The sequence below is a fragment of the Rhagoletis pomonella genome, unplaced genomic scaffold (assembly GCF_013731165.1).
Source record: "Rhagoletis pomonella isolate Grant_MI unplaced genomic scaffold, Rhpom_1.0 Rhpom_scaffold_00001, whole genome shotgun sequence".
Classification (NCBI taxonomy): Eukaryota; Metazoa; Arthropoda; class Insecta; order Diptera; family Tephritidae; genus Rhagoletis; species Rhagoletis pomonella.
The window spans coordinates 5945370-5971903 of NW_023458555.1; the positions used below are offsets into that span (position 1 = coordinate 5945370).

At 36.0% G+C, this 26534-nt stretch overlaps 3 protein-coding genes across 3 annotated transcripts in view; 1 reads left to right on the plus strand and 2 right to left on the minus strand.

Annotated features, from left to right (window-relative positions):
• The window catches only part of LOC118736902 (putative transcription factor capicua), a gene marked incomplete in the record, with an annotated part of 182437 nt that overhangs the window by 7488 nt on the left and 148415 nt on the right, over positions 1-26534 (plus strand).
• LOC118736916 (putative nuclease HARBI1) lies at positions 2671-3254 on the minus strand. Its single transcript, XM_036467056.1, has 2 exons — positions 3116-3254; positions 2671-3053 (listed from the first exon to the last, which is right to left on the minus strand). Exons 1-2 carry the CDS (start codon positions 3243-3245, stop codon positions 2677-2679), a joined length of 507 nt encoding a protein of 168 aa, XP_036322949.1. The 5' UTR covers positions 3246-3254; the 3' UTR covers positions 2671-2676.
• On the minus strand, positions 19894-20815 carry LOC118736907. Its single transcript, XM_036467043.1, has 2 exons — positions 20206-20815; positions 19894-20142 (listed from the first exon to the last, which is right to left on the minus strand). The coding sequence occupies exons 1-2, from the start codon at positions 20807-20809 to the stop codon at positions 19982-19984; spliced, it is 765 nt and encodes a 254-aa protein (XP_036322936.1). The 5' UTR covers positions 20810-20815; the 3' UTR covers positions 19894-19981.

Sequence of the window (26534 nt, forward strand, 5' to 3'; positions counted from 1 at the left end):
GCTTCAGGCGGCAAAAAAGTGGGAAGATATTGCGCTGGAGCTCAATTGTTTAGGACCACCAATTAGAACGACAGCAAAGTGGATTAAGGTGAATTAAAGTAATTTTTCATTGTATAAGAAAATTTCAGCTTTGTGTTTTCAGGTGTGGGCTGACATGAAATCGAAGACCAAAAAGAAAATGTCACAAAATAAGGCTGAATACCGAGCAACAGGTGGAGGACCGAACAGGCTTCAATCTTATACAAATATTGAGGAGGCCATAACTGGATTACTCGAGCTTGATGCCTGTGTGAATCCACCAGGAGCGGAATTCGGCCTAGATATAAGTGATAATCAGCGCCTAGATTCGCCTGAGCCGGCTCCAGCAGATGAAAACCAGCCACCATTCGATTTGGAAACGAGCAATGAAGACCGAAACTATGTAGTTGGCGAAAATACAACACGAACCCCCAGAAAAAAACGGTGCCACAAAACGGAGAGACTGAGGTTGTTGGAAGCCCAGACAAATGCCCAGAAGGCTTTTTATGAAAACGTAATTTCGAACATAAATGAAATTAAACAAGTAAAAAAGTCTAAGTTCGGGCGGAGCCGAACATTAAATACCCGGCGCAAGTATTAAATATATGTTTTTCACCTTTCCGAAAGCTACCGCTACATGGTAAACCGAGGTGTATCCATTTTGAGTAAATTGGCGTCCTTAAATTTCGAAATATTGAAGTTTCAAGCATATCTGAAATTTACTGTTATATGAAAAGCGGCCGTAATTTTAGTTCGATTTCAATAAGTTTCAACGTTTTGCTTCTATGTGGCAAGTACAATAACCACACCGAGTTTGGTACAAATTGGTAGAACGGTTACCGAGATACATATATGTGATCATAAGTGGGCGGTGCCACGCCCATTTTTCAAAATTGTATCCTAAACGTATTTCTTGGTAACGAATTGTTGCAAGCATCAATTTTGAATAAATTAGCTTCAATAATTACTGATTTATCGAAGATTTCGTATTTCTCTAAATTACCGTTATATGGGATTATTGTCCTATTTTAAAAATTTTCGGCCATTTCGTATATTATACCAAGGTTAACAACTGTGCCAAGTTTGGAAGAAATTGGTGCAGCGGTTACCAAGATATACACATGTAAACATAACTGGGCGTGGCTACGCCCATTTTCCAAAAATTTATAATATTCTTATTTTTCGTCTAAAACTTATTGTAAATATCAATTTTGGGTGAATAATCTTCAGTAGTTACTAAAATATCGCAGTATTCGTATTTCTGAAAATTACCGTTATATGGGAAGTGGGCGTGGTTATTGTCCAATTTTTAAAATTTTCGGCCATTTAGTATGCTGTATTAAGGCCAACAACTGTGCAAAGTTTGGAATAAATTGATGCAGCGGTTACCAAGATATACCCATGTAACCATAAGTGGGCGTGGCTACGCCCATTTTCAAAAAAATTTTAATATTCTTATATTTCGTCTAGAATTTATTATAAATATCAATTTTGAGTCAATTATCTTCAGTAGTTACGAAACTATCGCAGTTTTCGTATTTCTGGAAATTACCGTTATATGGGAAGTGGGCGTGGTTATTATCCGATTTTTTAAATTTTCGGCCATTTAGTATGCTGTATTAAGGCCAACAACTGTGCAAAGTTTGGAATAAATTGATGCAGCGGTTACCAAGATATACACATGTAACCATAAGTGGGCGTGGCTACGCCCATTTTCAAAAAAATGTTAATATTCTTATTTTTCGTCTAAAATTTATTATAAATATCAATTTTGAGTGAATTATCTTCAGTAGTTACTAAAATATCGCAGTTTTTGTATTTCTGAAAACTACCGTTATATGGGAGGTAGGCGTGGTTATTGTCCGATTTTGCCCACTTTCAATACCATCCGTCCTACGCCCGAAAGAAGTGCACATACCAAGTTTCGTTAAGATATCTCAATTTTTACTCGAGTTATCGTGTGCACAGACGGACAGACGGACGGACGGACGGACGGACGGACGGACGGACAGACAGTCACCGCTTAATCGATTTCTCTTTTCATCCTGATCATTTATGTATACATTTGTCTATATCTATCTCGATTCGTTTTGCCTGTTACAAACAACCGTTATGTGAACAAAGTTATAATACCCTTGTGCACAAGTGCGCTCGGGTATAAAAAAGTGCTAGGGAAACTGAAAAATATGCAAAAAGAACGTACTACTTAAAAAAAGACTCAACCAAAGAACTCTTACAAATGAAAAGAGAAAAATTAGAAATTTATAAAAGTGAAGTTATGAGAAAGCAGCAAGATCGGAAAGCAAAATTGCAACTAAAGGTTGCACTTTTAGAAATGAAGAAAAAAAATGTTGCCTAAACCATAACTTATAATTATATTTTAGCGAATGCATTCAAGTGTTAATTTTTTTAGTAGTATTAAGAAGGCTTTATTAATCTTTAAGTAATATATGTAAGTGAATTAATGATATTTTTTGCCTGTGATATGAATTGAGAAAGGCTGTAAAAACTTTTATGTAGATTTTTTAAAAACATGAATTTATGTGATTTTTTTATTCAATTTTTAATGTGCATATCTACCTTCATATCTTAAACCAATAATATTTATGAATTTAATAAAAGAGACTGGAATACCATTATTAATACTTTTTCAGTTATTTACAAGGTTCTTAAAATTTCATTTCTGATGTCTTCTGCTTCTGAATTCTCAATTGATTCCATCTCAACGACTCCGGCATCATCGTCGTGAGGCTCATTTGAAAACTCTTCGCCGTCGGGTATTTCTACATTATAGAATTGACAAATGTTGTGCAAAGCTGCGCACACATTTATTATTTGTGTAGCTTTCTTTGGAGTGTAATGAAGAGCTCTCGCCTGCAATAAACATCTGAATCTATTTTTTAAAACTCCGATTGTTCGCTCTATAATATTTCTGGCTTTTGCATGTTGTTTGTTGTATGTTCTTTGAGGAGATCCTTCCTCAGAATTTCTGAACGGCGTCATCAAGTATGGTTTTAGAGCGTAACCAGCATCACCTAACGTGGATAAAAATAATTTAAAAAAAGGAAATAAATGTAGGTTTTATATTTGATCATACCCAGTAGCCAAGTATTACGAATACCATTATGATGTTGCTGTTCTAAGTGTGCTTTCAATGATGACATATGAAAAACCATGGAATCATGTGTCGCTCCCGGATTTTTTGCATTTATGTATCTTATTTTCATTGTGTGATCACAAACCTAAAAAAATACAAAAGTGCACACATCTACAATTAGAGATTCTTAGCATGTATGTACGAAAATATATATACTTACAACCATAGCATTAATACTGAAGAATCCTTTTCTGTTGTAATATAAATGCTGGAATTCCTTCTTGGGAGCGTCCCATCAACACAGCCGATTATTCCTGGAATTCTGCTTTTGCTGTAAAAATGTGCTTTCGCTTGTTGCAGTTCAACCCCTGTGTAGATGAATTTTATCCATCTTTGGCAAATGAAATTTTCCAAAACATCAAGCACTTCTGATATCACCACAGACACCGTGGGCTGCGCAAGCCCAAGCATATTTTCATTCCCAATACTCAGTTGGTACGATCCCTGAGCACAAAATCGCAGAACTGTTGCTAGTTTTAAGATATTTGCAATAGATTTGGCTCGAGTGCATTGCTGCCGCAGGTCTTCTGTAGCGGACAGCAGGTCCACAAACGCCTCTTTAGACAGTCGGAAGTTTTTTATAAATTTGTAGACAAATAATTATAAATATTATATAAATATGTGAAAATATATCCAAAAGGCCAGACTTACGCGGTTGAATCCATTTCTAAGGGATTGGAAGCGTCCCTTAAACGTTTTCTATTCCTGGCCAGTTCCACTAAACTCTCATCCTCTGAGGAATCGTCGAACCATAACTCCGTTGTACTCATCTTCACTAAGTTCTTATCAGCTCGCTTTATTTTTTACTTAATTTTAATTAACACAAATTTACATAAAACGTTGTAATAAACACGCTTTCTTTTCTTTTAGTTTGCTTAATATGTAAACAAAGCATCTCAGCTGTCAAAAATATACTATTGTGAACAACCTAAACGAGCGAAATTCACAATAGCGCTATTCTTCATCGAATGAGCGCCATAATACCAAATGAAAATTCGTTCGCTCAGCACTTTCGACTACAGTCGAAAATCGAATGCAACTCATAATAGGGGACTTAGTTTTTAGTTTTTTAATAAAAATGGTACTGTAAAATTTTTTGATAGAAAAAAAAATTCCATAGAGCCTCGAAGCGCGTTCTGCTGCGTTGATATTCCGGATTACATGGATCCCTCCTCCCCTCTTCAGAGCTCGTGCAATAGGAGAGCCATCACAGACTATCTTATTAATATATCGACCACTGAACTACCAGAGAAACTACTCCGCCATATAAAGGAATAGGAATGCCACCAATTTAAATAATGAACTATTCTTTTATCCTAACTTAACTAACCCAGATCAAAAACAAAATTTGCTGGCATGGCACGAGCTTCTAAAGTAGATTCATTGTAGGAATTAAATTTTGTTGTTATTTTCGCAAAGTGAAATGATATAAAAAAAATATATGAGTAAGTGTTTACCTCAATTTTCACAATTTTGCAGGTAGGTGATTTCGTATTATTATCCCGTATTCTTATTATTAGTGAACTAAATAGTTTATTAATTAAAACATATAACTTTTAAACAACAACAAAAAAAAAATCGCGCATTTAAGGGTTAAGCTTAGCAGCTTATAGCTGATTACAATTCTTTTGTAAGGTATATGATTTTTTTCTGGCAATAAACAGAGCAGTGCGCGGGAGTCGTATGACTGCTTCTAGAGACATGACCAACTTAAAGTATTTTGGGTCCTTCGATTTTTGGTTCATGCATACATATACTGTAGAGTATTCGTAATATAACTAAAAGAATCGCGTCTTTATGCTTGAAATCTTTAAACAAATGAATGGTCGCCGCGAATAACGTTGTAAGCGACAAGATTACAATTTTGCATAAATAAAAAAGAAAATGTGTGTAATGACGCACATACATAAGCCCATTTGATTTGGTTTTTCACTTTTTCGGTACAGGAGTATTCAATAAACTTGCACTTAAAGTATAAAATATTAATGTAAAATGTATGTTCCTTTGTACAATTATATCGTTAAATTTAAGGACGCTTGTTCTAAGAAAATTGTCGCTTACAACGTTATTCGCGGCGACCATTCAGTTTTAGTAATTCAATGAAAAGTTTCATGTGACTCAGAATGTTTGCCTGCGCATGAATTCTTGTTAATCTCCTTCCTACTTAATCTTATTTAAATGTGTCTTTGTTATCTGGTTTACCTTCCTTTCGTTTCTTACTCTCCTAATCTGTTGAATAAACGCAAATGAATTGAACAGCATGACGTCGACAGTATTAAGCAAAAGGCACTGAAATTGAAATTTATTGCTCTGCTTCAATATTACAAGTATACACGACAGTTTCTACTTGATTCTATTAAATTAGGATGACCCGCCAAACAAAACGGGAAGTTTTTCCGCCAATATTAGTATTAAGATTTAAGTGAGCCTGACCGATCTAAAATTACCTTCGAAATTCACATTACATACACATTTTGATTCCGTTGATAAAATTTTTAAAAATTTTTAGCTTAATACTCTTCCATCAACCAAGGTAATTTTATGGAAAAAATATTTTAAATGCTCAATGGGTTCAGCTCACTTAAAATTTTATATTTAGCCAAAATATTTTAGCTTTAAAATATAATAAATTATATAATTCCTGGGAAAAATACAGTATAAATTTGTTTAAGGACAGTAATCCACCCTAATGTATATACATACATACATATGTATATACTTCTCAAACATACTTGAGATATGTATGTATATATTTAATTGCGCTTTGCGGGATATTCTTGACTTTTACAGGCTAGCCACAAATAATTACACCATTTGACAAATCTGCATATTTAAGCTACAGTCACAGCCATTAAAATATTAATTTCGAGCTGATGACATACGCATTACAAGGCCGCATTTCTCGTTGGAGATACAGACATATATACATAGGTCTGCACATACAATATATGCAATATCATTTTCAATTTAATGGCTTAATTAGCTTTTTGAGCTGAATCGATTTACTGAGAAACATACACACATACATATGTATGCGCATATGTATGTGCTTCTTTTTCACTGAAATTGCTTTTAATTTGATCTGCAGAGCAGCTTTCAGTGCGGGCGTACTCGATGATTTTCGCTGAAGGAAGCTGCTAAATTACAAGCAAATATTGACGCAAGTGCTACACCAAACAACGTGCGGGTGTGCACATACGCACACCTAGATACATATGCATTCATATATACATATATATGTATGTATGTGTACAAATAAGTTTAAGACTTGAAATCGCGTGAAGTGCAACTGCTGGCGCCGAAAAATTCTTACTGATTTCCTGCTTTCGCGAAACACTTTTCAAAATTAAATTTATGCACACGCACACGCGTAAGCACTATAAGCATTCACACAAGCACACATGCATAGCTTTCAATATACATATGGAGAATTTAAACTTGTGCATAACTTTTGGAGATACCTATGTATGTGTGTTTTTGGCATACATATACCCAGTGGGAAAAGTAGTAATGCATTCCAGGCGTGTTGTACTGTAATGTATTTCTTATGAGTTCTAGATTCTAATACTGTTTATTATTAAAAAAAAACAAATAAAAATTATATGTAATCAGCATTCCAATGTGTCCAAAAAGTCCCGAAAAATTCTATATTAAATCGCTTAGATTTCTCGCATTTTCGAAAGTTTTACTGATTATTTTTTCGATTAAATTACATTGAGTTTTCCCACTGGGTATACATACACATGTACATGCACATACATGCAGCTGATCAGTCTGTTGAGTGGCAAGAAAACGCCAGGTTGCAATCGTTCAGCGCAACACTCGAGCAACACTCGAGTAAGTACATACATGCAAGGATGTGTGTTATTTCAGTACGCAGTTATTTAAAAATGTATTCAACCTGTTCGTTAATATGTAAATACGTACATACATATGTAGTGTTACTTAATTTCATTTTGAACAAATACATGAAATGACGCCAATAAGTGAATGAATGCATGAGTAAATGAAGTTGCTTATGAAAAGTTGCAAAATCAAGCCAAATTTGTTTATCGAGAAAGGTTGAAAATATAAAAAATTCACGACTCATAAAATAGTGGAAAGATTAACTAAACTTTTCATTGAAATTAACCACATGCAGATATATGCACAGACAATCTTGCGTTTTATTCGGATCAAAATGCTACGGGATTACCAAAGGATCGCTGTTTTGGTATAAAAGCAGAAAGAATTTGGAGATACGATGATCTACGCATCCTGCTTACATTTGTAAAAAATGCTTCCTTTTATTTTTAATTCTGTTTGAATGCCATAAAATACATGTAGTGAGCAATCATAGAATCAGATGGAAGATTTAAAGGTCCATGCATCACAAGGGGGTGGTTGAAAGGTATTTCCTGAATCTATAGGCTTTTTATAACAGCACATTCCACTAAATAGCAAGCGTTCTATAATTCAGAATCGTTACTTCCACCTTAGGATAACCCATCGAAGGATGCCCATATTTGAGAGTGGTCTGTCATCAGTAGTAGGTTGCATCCATCATAGCGAATAAATAAAGAACGTTGCATAATGATTTTCACGGGCTTCGATTTTCAGGCCTACCCCGGCAGTGGCATCTTTATCAGAGGTAGCTTTGAAGGCAAGATCTCCAAACTTTTACAGAGTGCGCTGAATTTAGTCGCCAAATAGTTCAGTCAAAATGGGTTGAGCGGTAACCCGAAGAAGACTAACCCAGTTATTTTCTTCGGAAAACCAAAAAAAAAACCCCACGGTATTTCACTTGTTCGAGAAAAAATTATGCACTTTTTCATAATAATCTATCGTGGAATCCGTACCTAAATAAAGGCAACAGAGCAGGGCCTCCATTTGGACCTCCCTTAAGCAAAGCAGGGCGAGTGGGATTGCATTCAGTTTTTAACTCTCATTGCATACAGAAATCAAAATTTATTAAATCTAGTTACCGCGGACAAAGCAGAATTATGCCCAACGAAATCACAAATATCTCAACAAGTAGAGGGGTCAACAGGGATTCATAGGCGCAAGGCCCTCCATCGGAATGCCATAGAGCGCCATTAGATAAAATTGCTATAACTGAATGATACAAATATAACAGCCAATTAAAAAAGTAAGGTTGTTGTAAGACCAATGAAGAGTTGTTTTAAAAAAGTGGTTCACTGGAATTTAGTTCGATTTTTTTTTTTTTTTTACTTTTATAGATAGTTGTGGGCGTTGAAGTGGAAGTGCGTGCGAAAATAGCAATTGAACTAATATTTCTCCGTTGTGGACTTGCTAGTGCACATTTGTACATATCTATGTATGTGTGTATGTATCTATAAATTGGCTCTCATATATGTTAGATGATAAGCAACTTTTATAACTGATATCACACACATTCATGGCTGTATTTTAGAAGCAATGTTTACACTGCGTCCCGTATATAAATATGTACATACATCGATATATATGTATAAGCTATTATATCCATGCCATTTAACAGTAATAATTTTCCAAGTTTATTTAATTTTTTCGCAGTTTAGAACAGTTTTGTTGTTCAAACGTACTGCGAAATATATGTACATATATAATAACATTTTATTTCTTCATTAAAAGAAGTGTCACTGCATGACTAAACCAGGGAGTGTAATGATTTTTCCAAAGAAGAAAAATAAAGTAAGGAAACAAAGTATTCGTAAGCAGCAAGAGTTTTCATTTCTTGGCATGTCGGGTGGCGCGTGTTCGACTGCCACTGAGGTCTATGCAGGAATAAATATTTTTTATCTGCCATGCACTTTTTTTTATCGATTTTGGCCGAGTCCAAAAAAAAACACACCATTCGTTGCTCTCCTGACACCAATAGGAAATTCCAAGTGAAGCCAAGTCCTTCCCCACTCGGCCTTTTCATTTCAGAGGAGCTTCTCTCTGGTAGCTTTGCTACCAGCAGCGGGTTGCGAAATGAATTCTTTCAGACCTGGTGGGTATGTGTCCATTCGAAGGACATGGCCAAGACAACGGGGCATAAACCGTTATCGCAAAATTAATTATGATCCCTAGCAAAGAGAAATGTCCAACCTGCTTGTTTCAGACATTTGTTTCAGTTTGGGAGGCGATTTTTGAATCAAAGATGGCACGGAGTATGAATTTTATAATAAAGAGCAATTGTTTTTAGTTCAGCTTTGTCCTTCAAGGGGTGTACTTTTGGGCCTGTAACCTTTGACAAAACTGAGAATGTTAAGAAGGGAGGTTGGGACCTACCTGTTTGCGAGCCTAAAGTATCTAAGATCGAAAACATTCTAAAAATTACAAAATAATCATTACTCTTAAACTTTGCGGATTTGAAAAAAAAATGATTGAAAACAAATACTCAAAAAATTAAATATGAAAATAAAGGCCGATTTACAGAAAAGAATATTTATCGAATCCTCATTAAATCATATTCTCGACGCTTTACGAGATTTTCAGCCCTTATTGCCATCCATTGTGGGATACTTTTCAATTTCTTAATTTCCATGAACTGTGTACATATGTAAATTTATTTTATTCCATTCTTGAATACTCTTCAAGCTGAAATATTAAATGAATCAATCAATGATGCCCATCAACATTTTTTTCAATTTAGTGATTAATTTTTTACTGCTTTTAGTCTGTAAAAAACAACTGAGCTCAGCACTAAGCTAAAATTAATGAGTAACCACAGACGCGCACATAAATACACATACACACATACATATGTGGTTAACGAACTTGTAAAACCCATCAAAAACAAATTTGCTTTCATAAAAATAATGTTTAATAATGCGCTTGCATCGGCAGAAGAGAGCTGAGTTGAGCCGCCGCGGCCAAAAGACAATCAACGAAAATGCGCTGGAAGAGCAAGCAGCCATCACTCATACGACGCGTACAACTGACGACGCCGAAAAAAGTTTGCAGCCACAAAATGTCAGCAAAGGATGTGGGTGGTGCCTATTGCGACTAATCCAATTTATCAATGGTACTAAATCAAAAATGTGCAATTGACAATTTTCTGCAAATTAAATCAACTAACACAGATTTTATGAAAAACATCAAAACGACACAAAACATATGAAAAAAAAAAACAAATCAAATTTCCTTTTGCCTTTTGTCCATATCTACCTTGGCTGCGCACCTTCTCCCTCTCCGTTTACCCCGCGCTGTGCTGCGCTTATCATCACTACAGCTGCTGAATACTTGACTTTCCCAACCAACTTCCATCACTTTATGCTCCAACCAACCGTTCCACAAGGAATGTTTATTTAGTGGCCGAACGATTTTGAGGAGCTAACACACCGGCTCACCGTCTAATGAGAGTCAACATGAAAGCAAAAAAATAAACATGAGAAAAGTTTTAAAAAATTGCAGAAAATTTTATGCCTCGACTGCTAGAAAATTTTCATATAAATCGAAATCATTGCAGGCAATCGTAGCAGATGTGTCCTTTTTTACTCCCCACCCTTGCGGCTAGTACGCTATAAAAACTCATTACATTGCTGCAGCAACATTAATTTGCAGATAAGTCGAAGGTGATGACAGAGCACCCAGAGAGGAGCTGTGTACTATTTAGGAAGAAGATAAGCAGCGGATAGGCAAGAAAAAGAAGTAGCAAAAGTCAAGTCAAATCAAATGAATTCAAGCAAAATATTTGCAATATTCCCATGTACAAGTGTAAGGATGTGTGTGTGTTTGCCACAGCAGCAAATAACGAGGCGCACAACGCTTTCCCCAAAGCTACAGCTACAGCGAGAGTGTGCAGCAAAAAGTTCCATACGACAAGTGGAAATCATAACAACTTATAGTGGCTGTAATTTTTCGCTGACTCCACCTCAGCTCAAGCGAGCAATATGCAATGTGCAAGCCGTGTAGAGTGAGAAAAAATGCCGACATTTCTAAACTATTCCTGCAGCTAACCTAAAAATCGAACAAATCAAACACAACAAAAAAAAAAAAAAGAAATCACAATCTATACAACCACTTCAAAGACGACTAATGATTTCGCTTCGGTGCCGCCCAGTGCCTGTTATTATTACGAGTACAGTACAGCGCAGAGTGCAGCGATAGGCAAATGCCGATGCAGCTATGATATGCGGGCGGACAGACGAGCGTGGCAAACGCTTAGTAAGTGCTCGAAGAAAGTAATAAAGCAACAACGGGGATTTCTTGGTACCTGCAATAAAAATACTCAAACACTGCAAAACTAGCAACATTTCTAGCAATTTCAACAATACGTTCAAGTAGTTTAACGGGAAGAGGACGAATGAGGACGAGGTAGCTAGCAAGAAAAATATTGGTTCACTATGGCGATGAAGGTAACTTCTCGATATCTTTTAAGGGCGAAATCTGTATATTCTCGCTTGATTGCATACTTAGCCAGAGCTAGAACCAGAGCATCGAGATCGAGTTGTATCGAAAGTGTTGCTGATTGCAAAGTTCCACAAGCAATTTTAATTGTATTTGCTGGCATTTTACTCTGCTCCAAATGAGGAAGCAGACGTTGTTGGCGTTTTGTTCATAAATCTATCATAAATTGTTGAAAAGCTGTAAGTGATTTTAAAGTGGCGGAAGCCATAAGTTGATTCATTTTAATTTAATTCTGAGTAATAATTTAGTTATGGTTAAAAGTTTAGCTGAAATGCGTCAATATTCTACGCTTATTTATCTATGTTCATTATAATAATGCCGCTGACCTCAGATCGGGTTAAAGTCCGATCTAAAATTAGATACGTTATTTGTATGGTCATGGAGAAATGCATAAGTCTGCAAAATTAATTTACATTAACGCACTTACAACTTCAATAGTCAAATGTGCCTGCGAACTCAACAAAATCGGTGATGCAAAAAGTATTTGTTGTTGGTAGGGTACAATTTCACATTTGAAAATCAGTTAACCTAACGCCACAGAACTATGTCACCTTGTATGAGCGCTTTGTAATGCGAGTAGTTCACCAATAGCAAAATCAACAGTGATATCGATTAATAAATCGACAAAAAAAATAATTTCGTACGCAAATATATCGATAAATTTACCGATAAAAATGTAGTACGATTAAAATGTTTCACATAAACATACATTTACTCATAGTGATAGCAGTTAAAATTCGATAAATATTTCGAAAACAATTTATCGATTAAAATTTCGATAAAAATAGATATCGATGTTGATATTAATAAAAAGTCCATACAAATTCCGACAAAATATTTTATTTGTTAATCGATAACTATCCCGATAAAAAATAATAGTTCATAATTATCGATACACCTTTCCATAAAAAATAAGTAAGTAATCCTATCAAAAGTTTTGTATAAATTAGGTGAATATTTCACAAATAGGTCCCGATATTTTAACAAGTTTCCGCTATTTTTTTTTTTTTATTAAATTCGACGAATTTCAACAAATTTTCATCAAAATTTCAAACTATTTATGTGCATTTTGGCGTGACACCGAACAAAAAAAATTTCAAATATCAAAAGTGAATCAAGGCTATTTCAAACTTGCACTTTATTATATACAAGTTAATCTTTTATTATTATAAATTTTAAGGACCTGAAAACTGCTTATGAAAAATGTTCTTATGATTGTTATTAAAAAGTTTGAAATTTTGATGAAACGTTTTCGAATTTTCCTAATTTTTGTACAAAGATTGAAATGAGCTATACTTTCACAAACAAAATAGTAAACATTAAAAAAACGAAAAATACTTAGTCAAAAGTTGTTAAAATGTCGCTCCACACCAGAAAAATTACCGAATTAACGATCTCGTAACACAAGGCCTGTGGGGTTCCGGCATGTCGTATATCTAAATAAATATTGCGTGCGCAAATGCTGCACACAACCAATTACAGATGAACATGTATACAGTTAACATAAAGTTCCTGTGAAAATGTTTTTTCCACCATCAAGTGAAATTTTTCAAAACCACCCCGTTCTTCCCTCCATCCAATCAGTTAATTAGAATAGGCCTGATGGAGTCTTCGAGTATCAATCTGAACACTGATTTATTTGCTATTACGCAACAATGATATATATACGATGTGTTACCAATTAAAAATGACAAAATTTTGTCTATTTTATTTATTTTTTATTTAAGCGTCGGAGAGAAGAACAAAAAGCGGAGTTTTGCTACATTCGGCCACTAAGTAGTTTCGTGAGTAAATGGATTTTTTCGTGTGTTTCGTTAAAATATTTCGGTTTTTGTTGCACGGTGTTTTAACAAAGCATACATACATACATACATACAAAAATCCAATTTTCATCCTTATTTTTACTACGCTGCGACGGGCACTCTTTTGCACTTATTGTATGTTATTATTTAGGCCTCACTTTTATGCTGGCTCCCATTTACGCTCCATTTAGCTGTCGTTTTACAAATCAATTGTTCCGCTTTTTTCGATTTTGACCCTCTTTTAAATTTGCGCATTAGATTATTGCCTTTCTTTTTCAATCAAAATTGCACAAGTTTCATTGCTTGCTTTTATCCTACATTTGCTTGTTGATTTATTTCTGCTGCATTTGACATTTGCCATGGTCGCCACTTATTTTTGTCGTTTTTTTTTTTTGCATTTACCTGCACCGTACTTAAGCAGAGTGCCTCGTGGCGCTTTCGCGCTCACGTTTTTTTTATTACCCCTCCCCCCCCCCTCATCTTCTAGTAACGGTACAAATTTACCTGCATTTCAATTTATCGCGTAATTTCAAGCCTTTTAGGCCTTTGCCTTTTTAAAATGAGGACTATATGAATTTTATTAGCAATGCTAAGTGTGCCCACTTTTGTGTGGATAAAATTTATTCATTTACACTTTCCGCTGCTAAACTCAACTTGATTTTATTTAACGGTTAATAAACATGAGTACATTGCTTGACATTTTGTTAAATAGGTGGTCTGAAAGGATTTTTATGATCCTAATAAAAATTGTATGTTTGTGATTTATTGCTCTTTAGATGTTTATGCAAATGACTGCAAACGCACCCTTATTGATTATTCACTATTCTTTTACGATTTATTTATGGTCAATTACAAGGCTTTGAAATAAGCAAAATCGTATGCAGTGCATCTGACTTCAAAGCTCACTTTATGGCTGATATAGCTCACAGTCAGGTCTGAGCACTTGTTTTATTTTACTTCGGCTGATTTTGCATGTTTCTGGCAGAAATTGGATGCCTCTACTTTCAGTGTGGTGGGATGTCCTTTTGTTAGGCGGTAAAGCACGCGATTTTAAGTGCCTTTTAATGAGTTTTAAGGCAAATTAGGATATTTAGATCCTCTTTTGTATTGTGGGCAAATTGCTTAGGCACCTTTGCACTCAATTAGGCGCTATTTTGTAAAATGAATGAATAAATAAATTTACACGCACACTTCATGGCCAGATATTTTTTTTAATATAATGTTTTATTTATGGTGCCTGGGGGAGAAGAAGAGCAAACCAATATAGCAATGATATACCAAAGCGACCTCTTAGCCACTTGCGAATTGCACTTTATTATACTAAAATTTAATGAACTAGAAACTCAAATTTTTTTTTAATTTTGATGAAAATTTTTTATCAAAGATTTCAAATTTTTTTCGTTTCGGGGGCATTATTTTCAACTCGGATTTGTTATGTATTTTATTATTTCTTAACTGGAGCAGGAAATACTACGAAAAAATTCAAAAATCGGGCTCATTTTATTAGCTTTCATTCAAAAAAAATTATCAAATTTAGTGAAAAATGAGGGCTCCAGTGAATTGTGAACACTAAATTCCAGTTTTTAACCACTGTACCAATACACAGTTTACGGCTGCATCGATCACCTTTGTGACATTTTGTCCATCAATATTTTTCGGCCAGTCAGCCATTAAGTTTTTTTTTCATACCAGTAGGTTTATATTTATGTACACAACTTTTTTGCTAACTAAAACACCAACAGCAACATATACATGTGTATATATCACTGATGGGCACTGTCTTGCCCGCGGGCAAAGCTCTTTTAAGCTTCATTTCCTTCCATATCGATGGTCCTCTGCAATAACGACACAACTCAAAACTCAATAAATCAAAACCCTTACTACTTTTAAGGATCACATGTTACTAATCTCTAGGAGACATGACCCAAAATGTAAAAACCTCATAACGAAAAAGACTCTAAAGTGCTATCAAAAGTGTTTAAAGTTTTTAATCAGAATTTTATCCTTGCATGGTGGTCTCTCAAACGGCAACACAACAATTATTTTTTTTTTTATAGCCTTCAGCGAACCTTCATTTTATGGAGGAAAATGAAAGTATTCCAGTTCTCATTTTTGACTCGAGTAAAATTTAAACATACATTTATATAAATATTTAGATCTTGTTAAGGGTAATAAAGTACTCGAACAGCCTGCAAGACGCAACATTTGTTTCAAATGGCATCCGACTGCACGATAACTTTCGATCTTTCTTTTAATAACAAAGGTGAAAAAATTAAAACAAAAAAAAAATCCTGTTTCACGATTTCAGTAGTTTATAATTTTTTTCCGAGTAATTTAAAACTTTGCTTTCATTTCGCAGTTTTTACTCCTATGAAATAAGACTGAAGAATGGGACACTTTAACAAATAAACACCACCCTACTATTCATATACACACTTGCGAGTAATTACGCCATTTTGTTAAAAAAAAACAAATATTAGATTGACTTTGTTTGTTTTTCTTTTGGCCTGCAACTATCACAAAAAGTCATAGCACAATTACTGCCAATCATCTAAAAGGCCCCAGCATAGTACTACTGTAGACTAATTTTTATGTATGGGCATGCAGTCATATTGATTTGTGAAGAATATGCCGAACAAAGACACATTGTAGCCACAGCCATAAAAGGCAAAATTTATCATCTTCACTTTGACGTTTGACGAGTTTTTTTTTTTTTTTTTTTTTTTTGTATGCAATCCATGACACAACGCAAAAAAAAGGTTAGAAAACAGAAAAAATAATAGAAAAGAGAAAAATACAACAACAGTACAATAATCGGTTATTCTGTGGAGTTATTTGAAACAATACACTCGTGTGTATGTAAGGCAAAAAAAAAAAAAAAACAGCAGACAAAGCTTATCACATAAGCCACCACGGGATGTGAGTGCTGATAACTTCATATTTATGTATGTGACTGTGAAAAAAGCTCCATTTGTTTGCTTTGTAAGAAATACAGGATGGGCAAATATGGTTCACACACACAAACACACTTACACATGAAACGCGTGTGTGTGTGCACAAACTAAGGGGGGGCGGTGTGGTGGGCGGAAGCTGGCTTTTGTGAATTTTTCTACAAATTGCCTATACAATTTATGCCTTCGCTTTTCATTTTTCCCTCACACACACACGCGTGTTCACAATTTTCACGAATAACGACGCCATCAAGTTTATGCTTTTTTCACACTTTCGCAATTTTTTCACCATTTTGTTTGTTTTATTATCCGATATTAGTTGTTTTTTGTGCTCTTTTTTTTTTTGTTTGTTTTGTTTACTTTGGCATTGTTTGCATTTTCGATTATCGACTTGACGTCTACTTTTTGCTTAGCTTCTATGCTTCGTACGGTGAATTCACTTATTACGTCGGATTTAGCTGGTATTTATGATGATTATGAACTTTCCAAGAATGTAAATAATTGGCTTTTTGCCAATCATCCAAATACATTTGAAAGTACATACTTATGTATGTATGTAAGTATGTTGAGCGATGCTGTTTACTTATTTGGCCTTGAAAACAAAGAGAAAGTGGGCCTCACATTGAAATTGCAAAAGTCGTGGCTTAATGAAAATATACAAAAAAAAAAATTGGATTACTCATTTGAGCAACATTAAAATTCTTGTGAATTCGTTTATCTTTTTTTGTTGGCATCTTAGCCTTTATACCGCCAGCACATGGAAGTCTTTAGTATCAGGTTACATGAACATTAACAATAATTAGGGCTGTTTGATTTTAGACGTGGAAAAGTGAGCATCCGAAGAAATCCAGCAACGAAAACAGACTTTTGCTTTCTGCGACCAATGTTTTTTTTTTCTATATCGAATTTTTTGCAGCTCTGCACTACATAAACCTTATTTTGATATCATTGCTCTCTCTTGTCTTTTGACGTCTGCACCAATGCCTTAGCTCTTCGGCAAACAGCAAGATTGCTTTAAATTTCAGTTTTCCTGTTATCCATGTCAGCGAAATTTATTTACGCTTCATTGTCTTCATATGTTTTCCTTATTTTGTCTGCTTTGCATCCGGGACAATTTTTTTTTTTCGCACATATGCTTTTGCATTACATTCCACATACGCATTCACCAGCACCCATATGTATGGGAGTATATTTTCTGCCTCAAAAGAAATTTGCATAGATTTACTTAAATTGATTGCGTTTTTATCGCCATCAATTTTTTCAATTTTCTAGCTAATATATTCGCGCTTTCATTTCTCAAAATATAAATAGCGGCTTTCCATTTCTCGGAATGTTAAATTGCTTGCAAAAAAATATGGTCGCTCTTATTATATATTCTAATATTTTTTACTTCATATTTACTGCGAATTGTTTTCTCACTTTCTCATTCAATTACTCCTGCTTCAATCACTCACTCACAGGCCAACCTAGTAGTATGTATACCACGTCGCACAGTGGTCCGTGACCATAGTCTAGAGGGGCAACATCATTTAACGAAATTCGTTTGCATGAATTTTAAAAAAATTTTGTATTTAGGTATATTTTAAGTGCCCATGCCCGCAGTGCTGTAGTGGTTAGCAGTGCGCCCTACCACTCCGCAGCGCCTGGGTTCAAGCCCTGGTCAAAGCAACATTGCAAAAAAATAGGTTTTCTCTTAACAGCGGTCGCCCCTCGCCATGATAAACAGCTTCTCATAAACATACAATCGCCGTCCGGAGTCGGCGTAAAACTGTAGGTCCCTCCGTCTTGTGTAACAACATCAAACTTCCTATTCCATTCTTCAAATGTTGCTTATCGGCTATTTTACCGTGCCCTTTACAGCTCCTTGCCTGCCTTCATCTGCAGAGTGTTTGTTGTTCTTAAGACGCCTTATTGGTTGAGTGGAGGGACATTGGTCTGGGTTTGTCTTCATCAAATGTACCATCCAACCTTTCTTAAGCTCGTCGCACTTACGTATTTCTGCCTTTTATCGAAAGAGAGAAAAGAAGTGGTAACCTTTTGGTTACCAAGCTTCCGTGCTCCCCAATAGTCATAGGTGTGTATGGCAAAATATGGATTTTCGAAAGATGATGCCGCCTGCTAACAGACTATCGCCAGGTCATCACGCACGCCGCTCTTCTAAAAGAACGGCAACGGAGGTTATCCTTTGCGTTGGTCTCGAGGATCCCGCCAGCAACCGGTCGAAATATCATTAAAAGGCTGCCTCTAGAATCTTGAAAATTCCTATCGTAAGGCTTAAAGGGCATGCTGATCGGAGTAAGAGGGCTAATGGAAAAGAGAGGTCTAAATAACGGATCGAAGGCCGCAAACGAACCGCCCGGAGTAAAGATGTCCAGATCATAGAAGCGCATAAATTTTTTAAGGAAATCGCTAGGCGGGCGAACACCATCATTTCTGGCATCATGGATCGCAGCAGAAAAGATAACGCCAATGACGGTAGTCTAAGCAGGGCTTAAGTTTAAAGAGCTCATTCCACTCGTTACTGGTGGGAGATCACTCACCGTTTGGAGTCCATAATGTAAAGCTCAAGATTACCGCAGGCGCCTATTGTAGCATCTAAACGGAGAATGATGCTGCTGTAAAGTCATCTCATAATCAGGTTTAAGTAGTTTGTAGTTTTTCGATCATTGGACTGGATGCCTGATACGACCACTACCAAAAAAACTTCGTTCTTATTGCGGTTGCTCTACGGCAGGCAACGGCAAATCTAAGAGTACATTTTTGTCATAAAAAGGCTCTCATTAAAACCAAAGGCCTTCGCAGGAGTCAAAAACTGTAGGGTTTTCCATTCGTAGGACAATCAAGACTATAACTTAGAGGAGAAGATCATACAAGAGGCCGACGGACTTTACTCTTTCAAAATCTTTCAATTTTTTTCCAGATATATGTATGTACATTAGCGCGCACCGAAAAAAATCGCTGTACTCCTAAGTCTAAAATAGCTTTGCAACACAGTATCGATGCTTTTGTCTCGAGAAGACAATTCCTATGCTCCAAAGTTCGTCTATGAACCAGAAATCATTCAACTTTTAATCAGGAAGTTTTTTGGTTATTCCAGTAGCACTATTTAAAAACAATTCGAACACAGGCATCACCGAAAAATGTAAAATGGGTCGCCAAACACAAAAAAATATTTCAAAATTTGCCCTAAAAAATACCGTTTACTTAGGAGTGTATGGCAATTTATTTTTCTTTTTGGTTGTAAGGTGGGGCGGTCTAACCTACATATGGACATACATATGTGTTTATTAGACTGGGTCGAAAAAAAAAGTTGCTAATGTCCGCCCCTAAATTTAAAGATTATGTTGAGAGGGTTCTGGAAAAATTTTTTTTTTTTTTTAACCCTCCGAAATACAGCCGAAATGGTTTTTTCGTTGTAACTTGGTTATTTGACGGCCGATTTTTAAAATTGATATGTCATTATTTTTGTCTTGAGAAGCTTCACTTTTCGTTCTTATGTCTTTTTAAGCTTTGAAGTCGCGTTCGCATGATAAGGGCAGAAACAAAATTTTACCCCCCCTAAAGTATATTTTTTTCCTTACCAAACGAAAGTACTTAAAAATTCAAGAAAATGTTGCCTTCAAACTATATTACTAAAATAATCAACAAAAAAGTTATTTCACTTACAATATTTATTGCTACTTAAGCAAATTTTGGCGCGAATCAAGGCTTTTATATTGGTCTCGGCTTTCTAATTTTGCAAAAATGTGGCCCAGGCGCTTTTCATCAGTGACAGCACTTGCAGACTCACTAACAACACGCACAAACCGTTCGGTATTCTGGGAATGACAGAGGAACTCTAAAAAAAAATGATTTAAAAGTACTATAAGACCCGTGAAGTTTTTAGTTTGAAGATATTTACCTGGGATATTTATCACTTCATTTTCCGAAAATTGAAACATTGTAAGTTCACTATCTGGGTAGAACTGCACACAAGGGGGTTCCGTAATCTTAAACTGACTCCAATCGATCATGCTGACATACGACTTACTTTCAAAGTTTATTACGCCACGCTTTGGGACCTTGAACACGCGAAGCCCTGCTGGTGGATATTGACGTGCTGTTTTGATTTTTTCGTACCCATCATTACGTATCTCTGGATCAGCGTCGGTTATTATGGCTAATAATATATTTTCTGGGTGAAAATAATATGCATTATTTTCTATAGCTGAACGTATAATGGCTTGAACAGCATTTGATAGTTCGCGTATCCAGCAAATATACTTAAAAACGTGTCTACTTCCATGAATTGCTTGTGGCTGGCTCTTTACAAGAAACCAGAATGGTGCATAAACTTTCACAACAAACTCTACCATGTTTCGCAACTCCGCTGACGGGCTTTCTTTGGAAACATATACCCGAAGTAACCTGGAAGCTGTTGTAAGCCACCGAGCTGTACTGACGGGACCGGGGCTCTTACTAGCGAGATATTCATCGCATTCACCATTATTTACTGCCAAAACCATATCAAATAAATACGCTGATCATTGCGTAATTCCCAAGAGCCAATATTTTCAGGAATAACTCCCATAGCAATAGCCTCAAAACCACTTACAACCTGATAAGGAAAATATATGTTTTTGTTTATAACATTAACTATTATAGTGTGGACAACCTACCGGGTATTTGGTGCAAGTCATAATTTCAGACCCCAACACCCCTGGCCAAACACCAGGTCCTTTCTGCTTGCCAATATAATGCGTTAACAACTTTTTTAGAGGCAACTCGTTGAAATGTAACAAACACACATTCCACTGCAAGGGCCTTTGTAAATAACGTTCCATTTGTGCATTTACTCCAATTTTATATCCAGTATTGACAGCTGTACCATCACAGCTTATAGCTACAAGTTCGTTTAAGCAATATTTTTGGGTATTCAAAAAGCTTACTATTGCTTGCTGGATTGCTTCCCCAGTGCCTTCTTTTGGAGATACGTATCCAATAAATTTCGAATCAGGCTCTTTCAAAATTGTAATATGCTCCTCTCTTAGAAGCATTGTTCTTACGCTACCGTGAACTATTTTTTTTTTTAGTGTTACGTCCTGTTTACCATCATACGAAATGCATTTAAGATCAGTGCCAGTTTTTGTTGCTGCTTCAGTTTGTGCTCTACATTTGTTACGCTCGCGTGAAATTTTATTTTTGTCAATGACCAGATAATCAAAATATTTCATAATTTTATCCGCTGTGTTTTCTTTAAAATCCTTTTTTACTTTTGTAGCAATCGCAGCTTGCAAATCTTTTATTAGCATTGTAGCAAGCAATGATCCAAAGCGATCTGAAGTATCCGTCCTATCTAACGCCGAGCAATAATTTTTTAAGGACAAATCAGATACTTTTAAACTTTGTGTGACTTCTTCACTTGCTTCATCGTCTTCACTTGAGCTAGGCACATAACCAATCGAACTTGCAGCGTCACTTTTTAATTTTATTTCACCAGCACAATTTATGGTATTAATTATAAATTATTATTATCAATACGAAACAACAGGTTTGACTCACTTATTTACTTTGACTTCCACAATTTATAAAATTTATTGGCATGATTAAATTACAAGAGGTTAGCTCGCTATTGACAGCGTCAGTTTTGCACTCCCCGGGTTGCTGATGCGACGAAAACAAAGAGTATGAATTTGGGAAAAATCGTAGCAAAAATGTACCTAAATTGGTACGAAAGCAGTGAGATTAAATTTCCAACTAAGAAAACTGTTGGAGGAATTTGTGGGGGCGAATTTTGTTAGCTGACCTAACCATGGGTAAACGACTTCATAGCTTAAAAGGAAATGTGATGACATGTTAATTTTAAAAATCGGCCGTCAAATACCCAACTTTCAACGAAAAAACCTTTTCGGCTGTATTTCGAAGGGTTAAAAAAAAAATAAAATAAAAATTTCGAAATCCTCTCAACATAATCCTTAAATTTAGGTTACTCTGTTGCATAAAAAAAATCAATTTTTGTTGTACTGTGTTATTATACTTACATCTGAAACTCATGTTGACCTGTGATATTAAAAGTGCTATAACTCCTTTGTTTATTATTTTAGTAATATAGTTTGAAGGCAACATTTTCTTGAATTTTTAAGTACTTTCGTTTGGTAAGGAAAAAAATATGCTTTAGGGGGGGGTAAAATTTTGTTTCTGCCCTTATCATGCGAACGCGACTTCAAAGCTTAAAAAGACATAAGAACGAAAAGTGAAGCTTCTCAAGACAAAAATAATGACATATCAATTTTAAAAATCGGCCGTCAAATAACCAAGTTACAACGAAAAAACCATTTCGGCTGTATTTCGGAGGGTTAAAAAAAAAAAAAAAAAATTTTCCAGAACCCTCTCAACATAATCTTTAAATTTAGGGGCGGACATTAGCAACTTTTTTTTTTTGTATAGGGACCGACCCAGTCTAGTGTTTATCAATCCCATAGAATTTGAAAATTTTCCGAAACAGAATGACGCCACCAGAGGTTACGTATACGCGGCGTCAGTTGACCTAAATACAAACAGGCGAAATACGGAAACCTCATAACAATTGCAGTGAGCAGAGGAATTCAGCGTTTCGAATGCGAAAATAACACAAACAAAAACAAGCAACAATACTAGAAGCTCAAATGCTAATTCTCAAAAGCGCTACTATCATCCATCTGACGCAACAATAAATAAATACAACAATCAAGGGATACGCCGATATTAATTGCAAATTCGAAAGTGTATAATTAAAACAAGTGTAATGTTAATTAAAAGCGCAAAAGAGAGAGAGGTGGCAGTCAACAGCAGGGAAACAAACGAGTGATCGCTGGCGGTGAAAGTGAGCGAAAAATGAGTAAGCGAAATTGGCATGCAATCGTTATGCGTCCACATAGCTGGCGTGTTTGTGTGTTGGGCGAGTGCGAGCGGATGCGGTGATGCAAAATTATGTTAAAATGCATTGTTGTGCAAATAGGAATCAAGGCACATACTACTAAGTTACGATTTTCGGTGTTTTACGGTTGGCTGGCGGTTGCGCTTAATGGAATTCGGCAATGCAGTTGCGGTTCGAGCTGCCGCAGTGATTCCAGTTTTATTTTCAATTTCACTGCAACTCTACATAGTATCACCACATGGCTGCCGCCGCTGTAGTATGTATATCCGATATGGTAGGCACACGCAAGCGCGGCAAATCCTTTTCTATTTCCAATTGTGCGACTGTTGGCATGCAAGTAATTTTGCTGTTGCACTGTTGCATGCAATTAATACTGTATGTGAATACGAAATTACGTGCTGCATGCACATGCAGGCGCACACGCGCAGGCGCACGCAAGCAATGCACACTGCCATAGCAACGGAAGTTGATTAGCGCTGCATTGGCTGACAACCGGAAATGGCATCATAACTCACTACCTGTACACCGCTGCGCCTCTCTGCTTGCCGTTTCAGCGAAAATGTTACAACTTACAAGCACACGCCCGAACATTGTAATTCAATAACATTCAATTCAGTCAGTTCGGTCCGTTTACCCAGCAGCTACCATCGCATACACCCACCCACCTTCCGGGCGTTGCCCCACCAGCTTTTGGCTTTGTCAGCTGTAAGCAAACGGCATGCCACGTTACGCCATGCCACTCACTTGACCACCACAAATAAAGCAAGGCTGCATGGTCCACTACCTGCAGCAGCAGCTCAGCAAATTTCGTTCAGCAACAGTTTCGATTGCCAAATTCCCAAATACGCCAGCGGCGAATGCATGAAACTACCTGAAGTGGTTGGGGTGGTTGTAGTGCTGCTGTACATGCAGCCACTTGTTGAGGTAACAGTAACAGCAGAATTAGCTGAAAGTAGCCTGCAGTCACGGCAACAACAATAGTTACAACAGCAACAATAGTCATTCCAAACGATTGCCGGGTACAATTTGCCTGCAGCATTCGGTAGCTTTCAATTGTTTCTCACACATCAATGATGCAGTACGTCAGGTGCACGGCCTCCCCAACGCTACCTTCCAATGCCGCCCCATTCTGCTCGCTTGCGTCCCCTTCTAACATTACCCATATGAGCGATTCCACGTGAAGTGATTAAAGTAAAATTGTTTTTCGTACTACTTTTAGACGAAAATTTTTTGACATTCTTTTTTGTCTTAGATAATTAAATAAAAAGAAATTTGATATCAGATTCGCTAGATTTTTTCTAGTACTAAACCCTAATTTCCTAAGCTTAAACATTACGGTCCCACCTTTTCATCTAAATACGTGTTTTTATAGAAAAAAAAACTTTATCTCTCGTAGAAAAAATAATAATTAATTGTGCTTCACTCAAAACAAGCCAAATTTATTTTTTTAGGACACAATTTTTTTTTTAAATGCATATCACAAATCGAAAGGGCTTGAAAAAAAATTTATCGGAGCTGGTATCAAAAAATTTTATTTACATACATAATTATTTAGGAGAAATAAAAAAAATTAAAACTTGTAACGTAAAACATCGAAACTTTCACCCCGCGGGAAACATTGAACGAAATAAAAAAATATTTTTGTCAAAAATTTCCATCTATGAGTACTACTAATGCTCCAAGTTTAATTGGAATAGGGAAAACAAATTTTACTTTACAATAAAAATCGTGTTCCTCACACAAAGAAACTTAAATTTATTTTTCATTTACATTTTTAGGACACAATTTTTTTTTTCAAAAATGCATATCACCAATTGAAAGGGCGTTAAAAATTTGTCGAAGCTGATATCAAAATTTTTTTTTTAAATAATTATTTAAGAGAAAAATTTTATTGAAAAATGCGGTGTTACGTAAAATCTCGAAATTTTCACCGTTTCTCTGTCGGAAAATATTTTACTAAATAGAAAAAAAAATTTTGTCAAAAATCACCATCTTCACGTGGAATCGCTCTTATGCATTTTGCACGCATAGACATTTGTCGTGTGGGCGTGGTCTGTGCTGGCAACCCATTTTGCTTGGAATTGCCGAGGTCAATACGTATAAAACATGGAAAATTTGCTTGAAATGCAATATTCTGCAGAACTAAAATTGGAGTGGTTTGCACAACCGGCAACTCCTCCCAATCCGCCCGCCCGCTGGCCATTAAGGCAATTAGTAATGCAATGTAATTTTCGATTTGATTTTGATTTATTCGTTGCATTTTGACTGTATTTGTGATTGCTATCGCCAATAATAATCGTGTTGTTGTTGCTGTGGCTGCATTAGCTGCGAGTGCGCGTGTACATTGGTAACACGGTGTTGTGGAAATGAGCTCGCTTAAATTTTAACCAGCGGATAATGTTACGCAATTACCTATTTTGCATTTTGAATAGGAATTGGAATTATGAAAGTGGCACACATTTGACAGATTTCTGTCGAAAATGGGAGTATATCCGGGGGCGATTTATTATACGCAGTGTAGAATATACAAAATATAAAAGTTTACATTTTAAGCAAATATGCAAACTGCCCCTAGTTGATTTCAGTGCAATATATTTTTATACAATTGGTGATAATTAATTTTTTTTAAATAAATCGCAACTCGATTTTCAACACCTACGACAAGACCGTTGGAACGAACACTGTGGCCAACCTGGAAAAAGCGGAACTAATTCCTATGCCCGGCCAGGAATAAAGCGCCTAATCAGAGTTCAAAAGACCACAGAATCAATGCCACAACAAAAGAATCAATGAAATAGGAAGCTTTAAAAGCTTTAGAAAAAGCTCCTGCTGCTGGTCCTGCTCCCAAAGGTAAGATAAGGTTAAGCTACGGTGGTGAACCCTTGTCAAGGGACTCGCTCAGACTGCGATCATTGGCGCTTTATGATACCATTGCGAACAGTAAGTGCTAAGCTCCCAAGTACCTAAACAGCAATCTGGCAAAAGGTGGGAAGTCTGAGTGTAAGTGTTGAGATGATTCTACCTCGTCGCACTCCATGCAGCTGCGACAAAAAATATTTAATTTCAATAGTGTTATTGAGCTTTGCACCACGATTATGTTTATTTGGAAAAATGGAAAAAACAACAAAAGTCTAAGCGGTAGAAGTTATAGCAGTTATTTCGGAGATCGCCACATCTTCTCATCAGACTCCTTTTTCTAGACTTGAGCAGGGATCTAACCCGTATCATCGACACAACCCATAGGCTCTTGTTGCTAATTCATTTCCTTATTTAACCTACGACCATCAAGTGAGCTGATTGCCCGCTATTTAAACTAGACAGCGTGTTTTTTTTTT

What these genes read in the sequence shown, in the direction of transcription:
- LOC118736916 (XM_036467056.1), bottom strand. Translation starts at nt 3,245, where the DNA reads ATGAAAATAAGATACATAAATGCAAAAAATCCGGGAGCGACACATGAT. An exon ending in TCGTAATACTTGGCTACTGG is followed by an intron (nt 3,054 to 3,115) that starts GTATGATCAAAT and finishes TATCCACGTTAG; the next exon opens with GTGATGCTGGTTACGCTCTA.
- LOC118736907 (XM_036467043.1), bottom strand. Translation starts at nt 20,809, where the DNA reads ATGGTTTTGGCAGTAAATAATGGTGAATGCGATGAATATCTCGCTAGT. An exon ending in TGAAGTGATAAATATCCCAG is followed by an intron (nt 20,143 to 20,205) that starts GTAAATATCTTC and finishes ATTTTTTTTTAG; the next exon opens with AGTTCCTCTGTCATTCCCAG.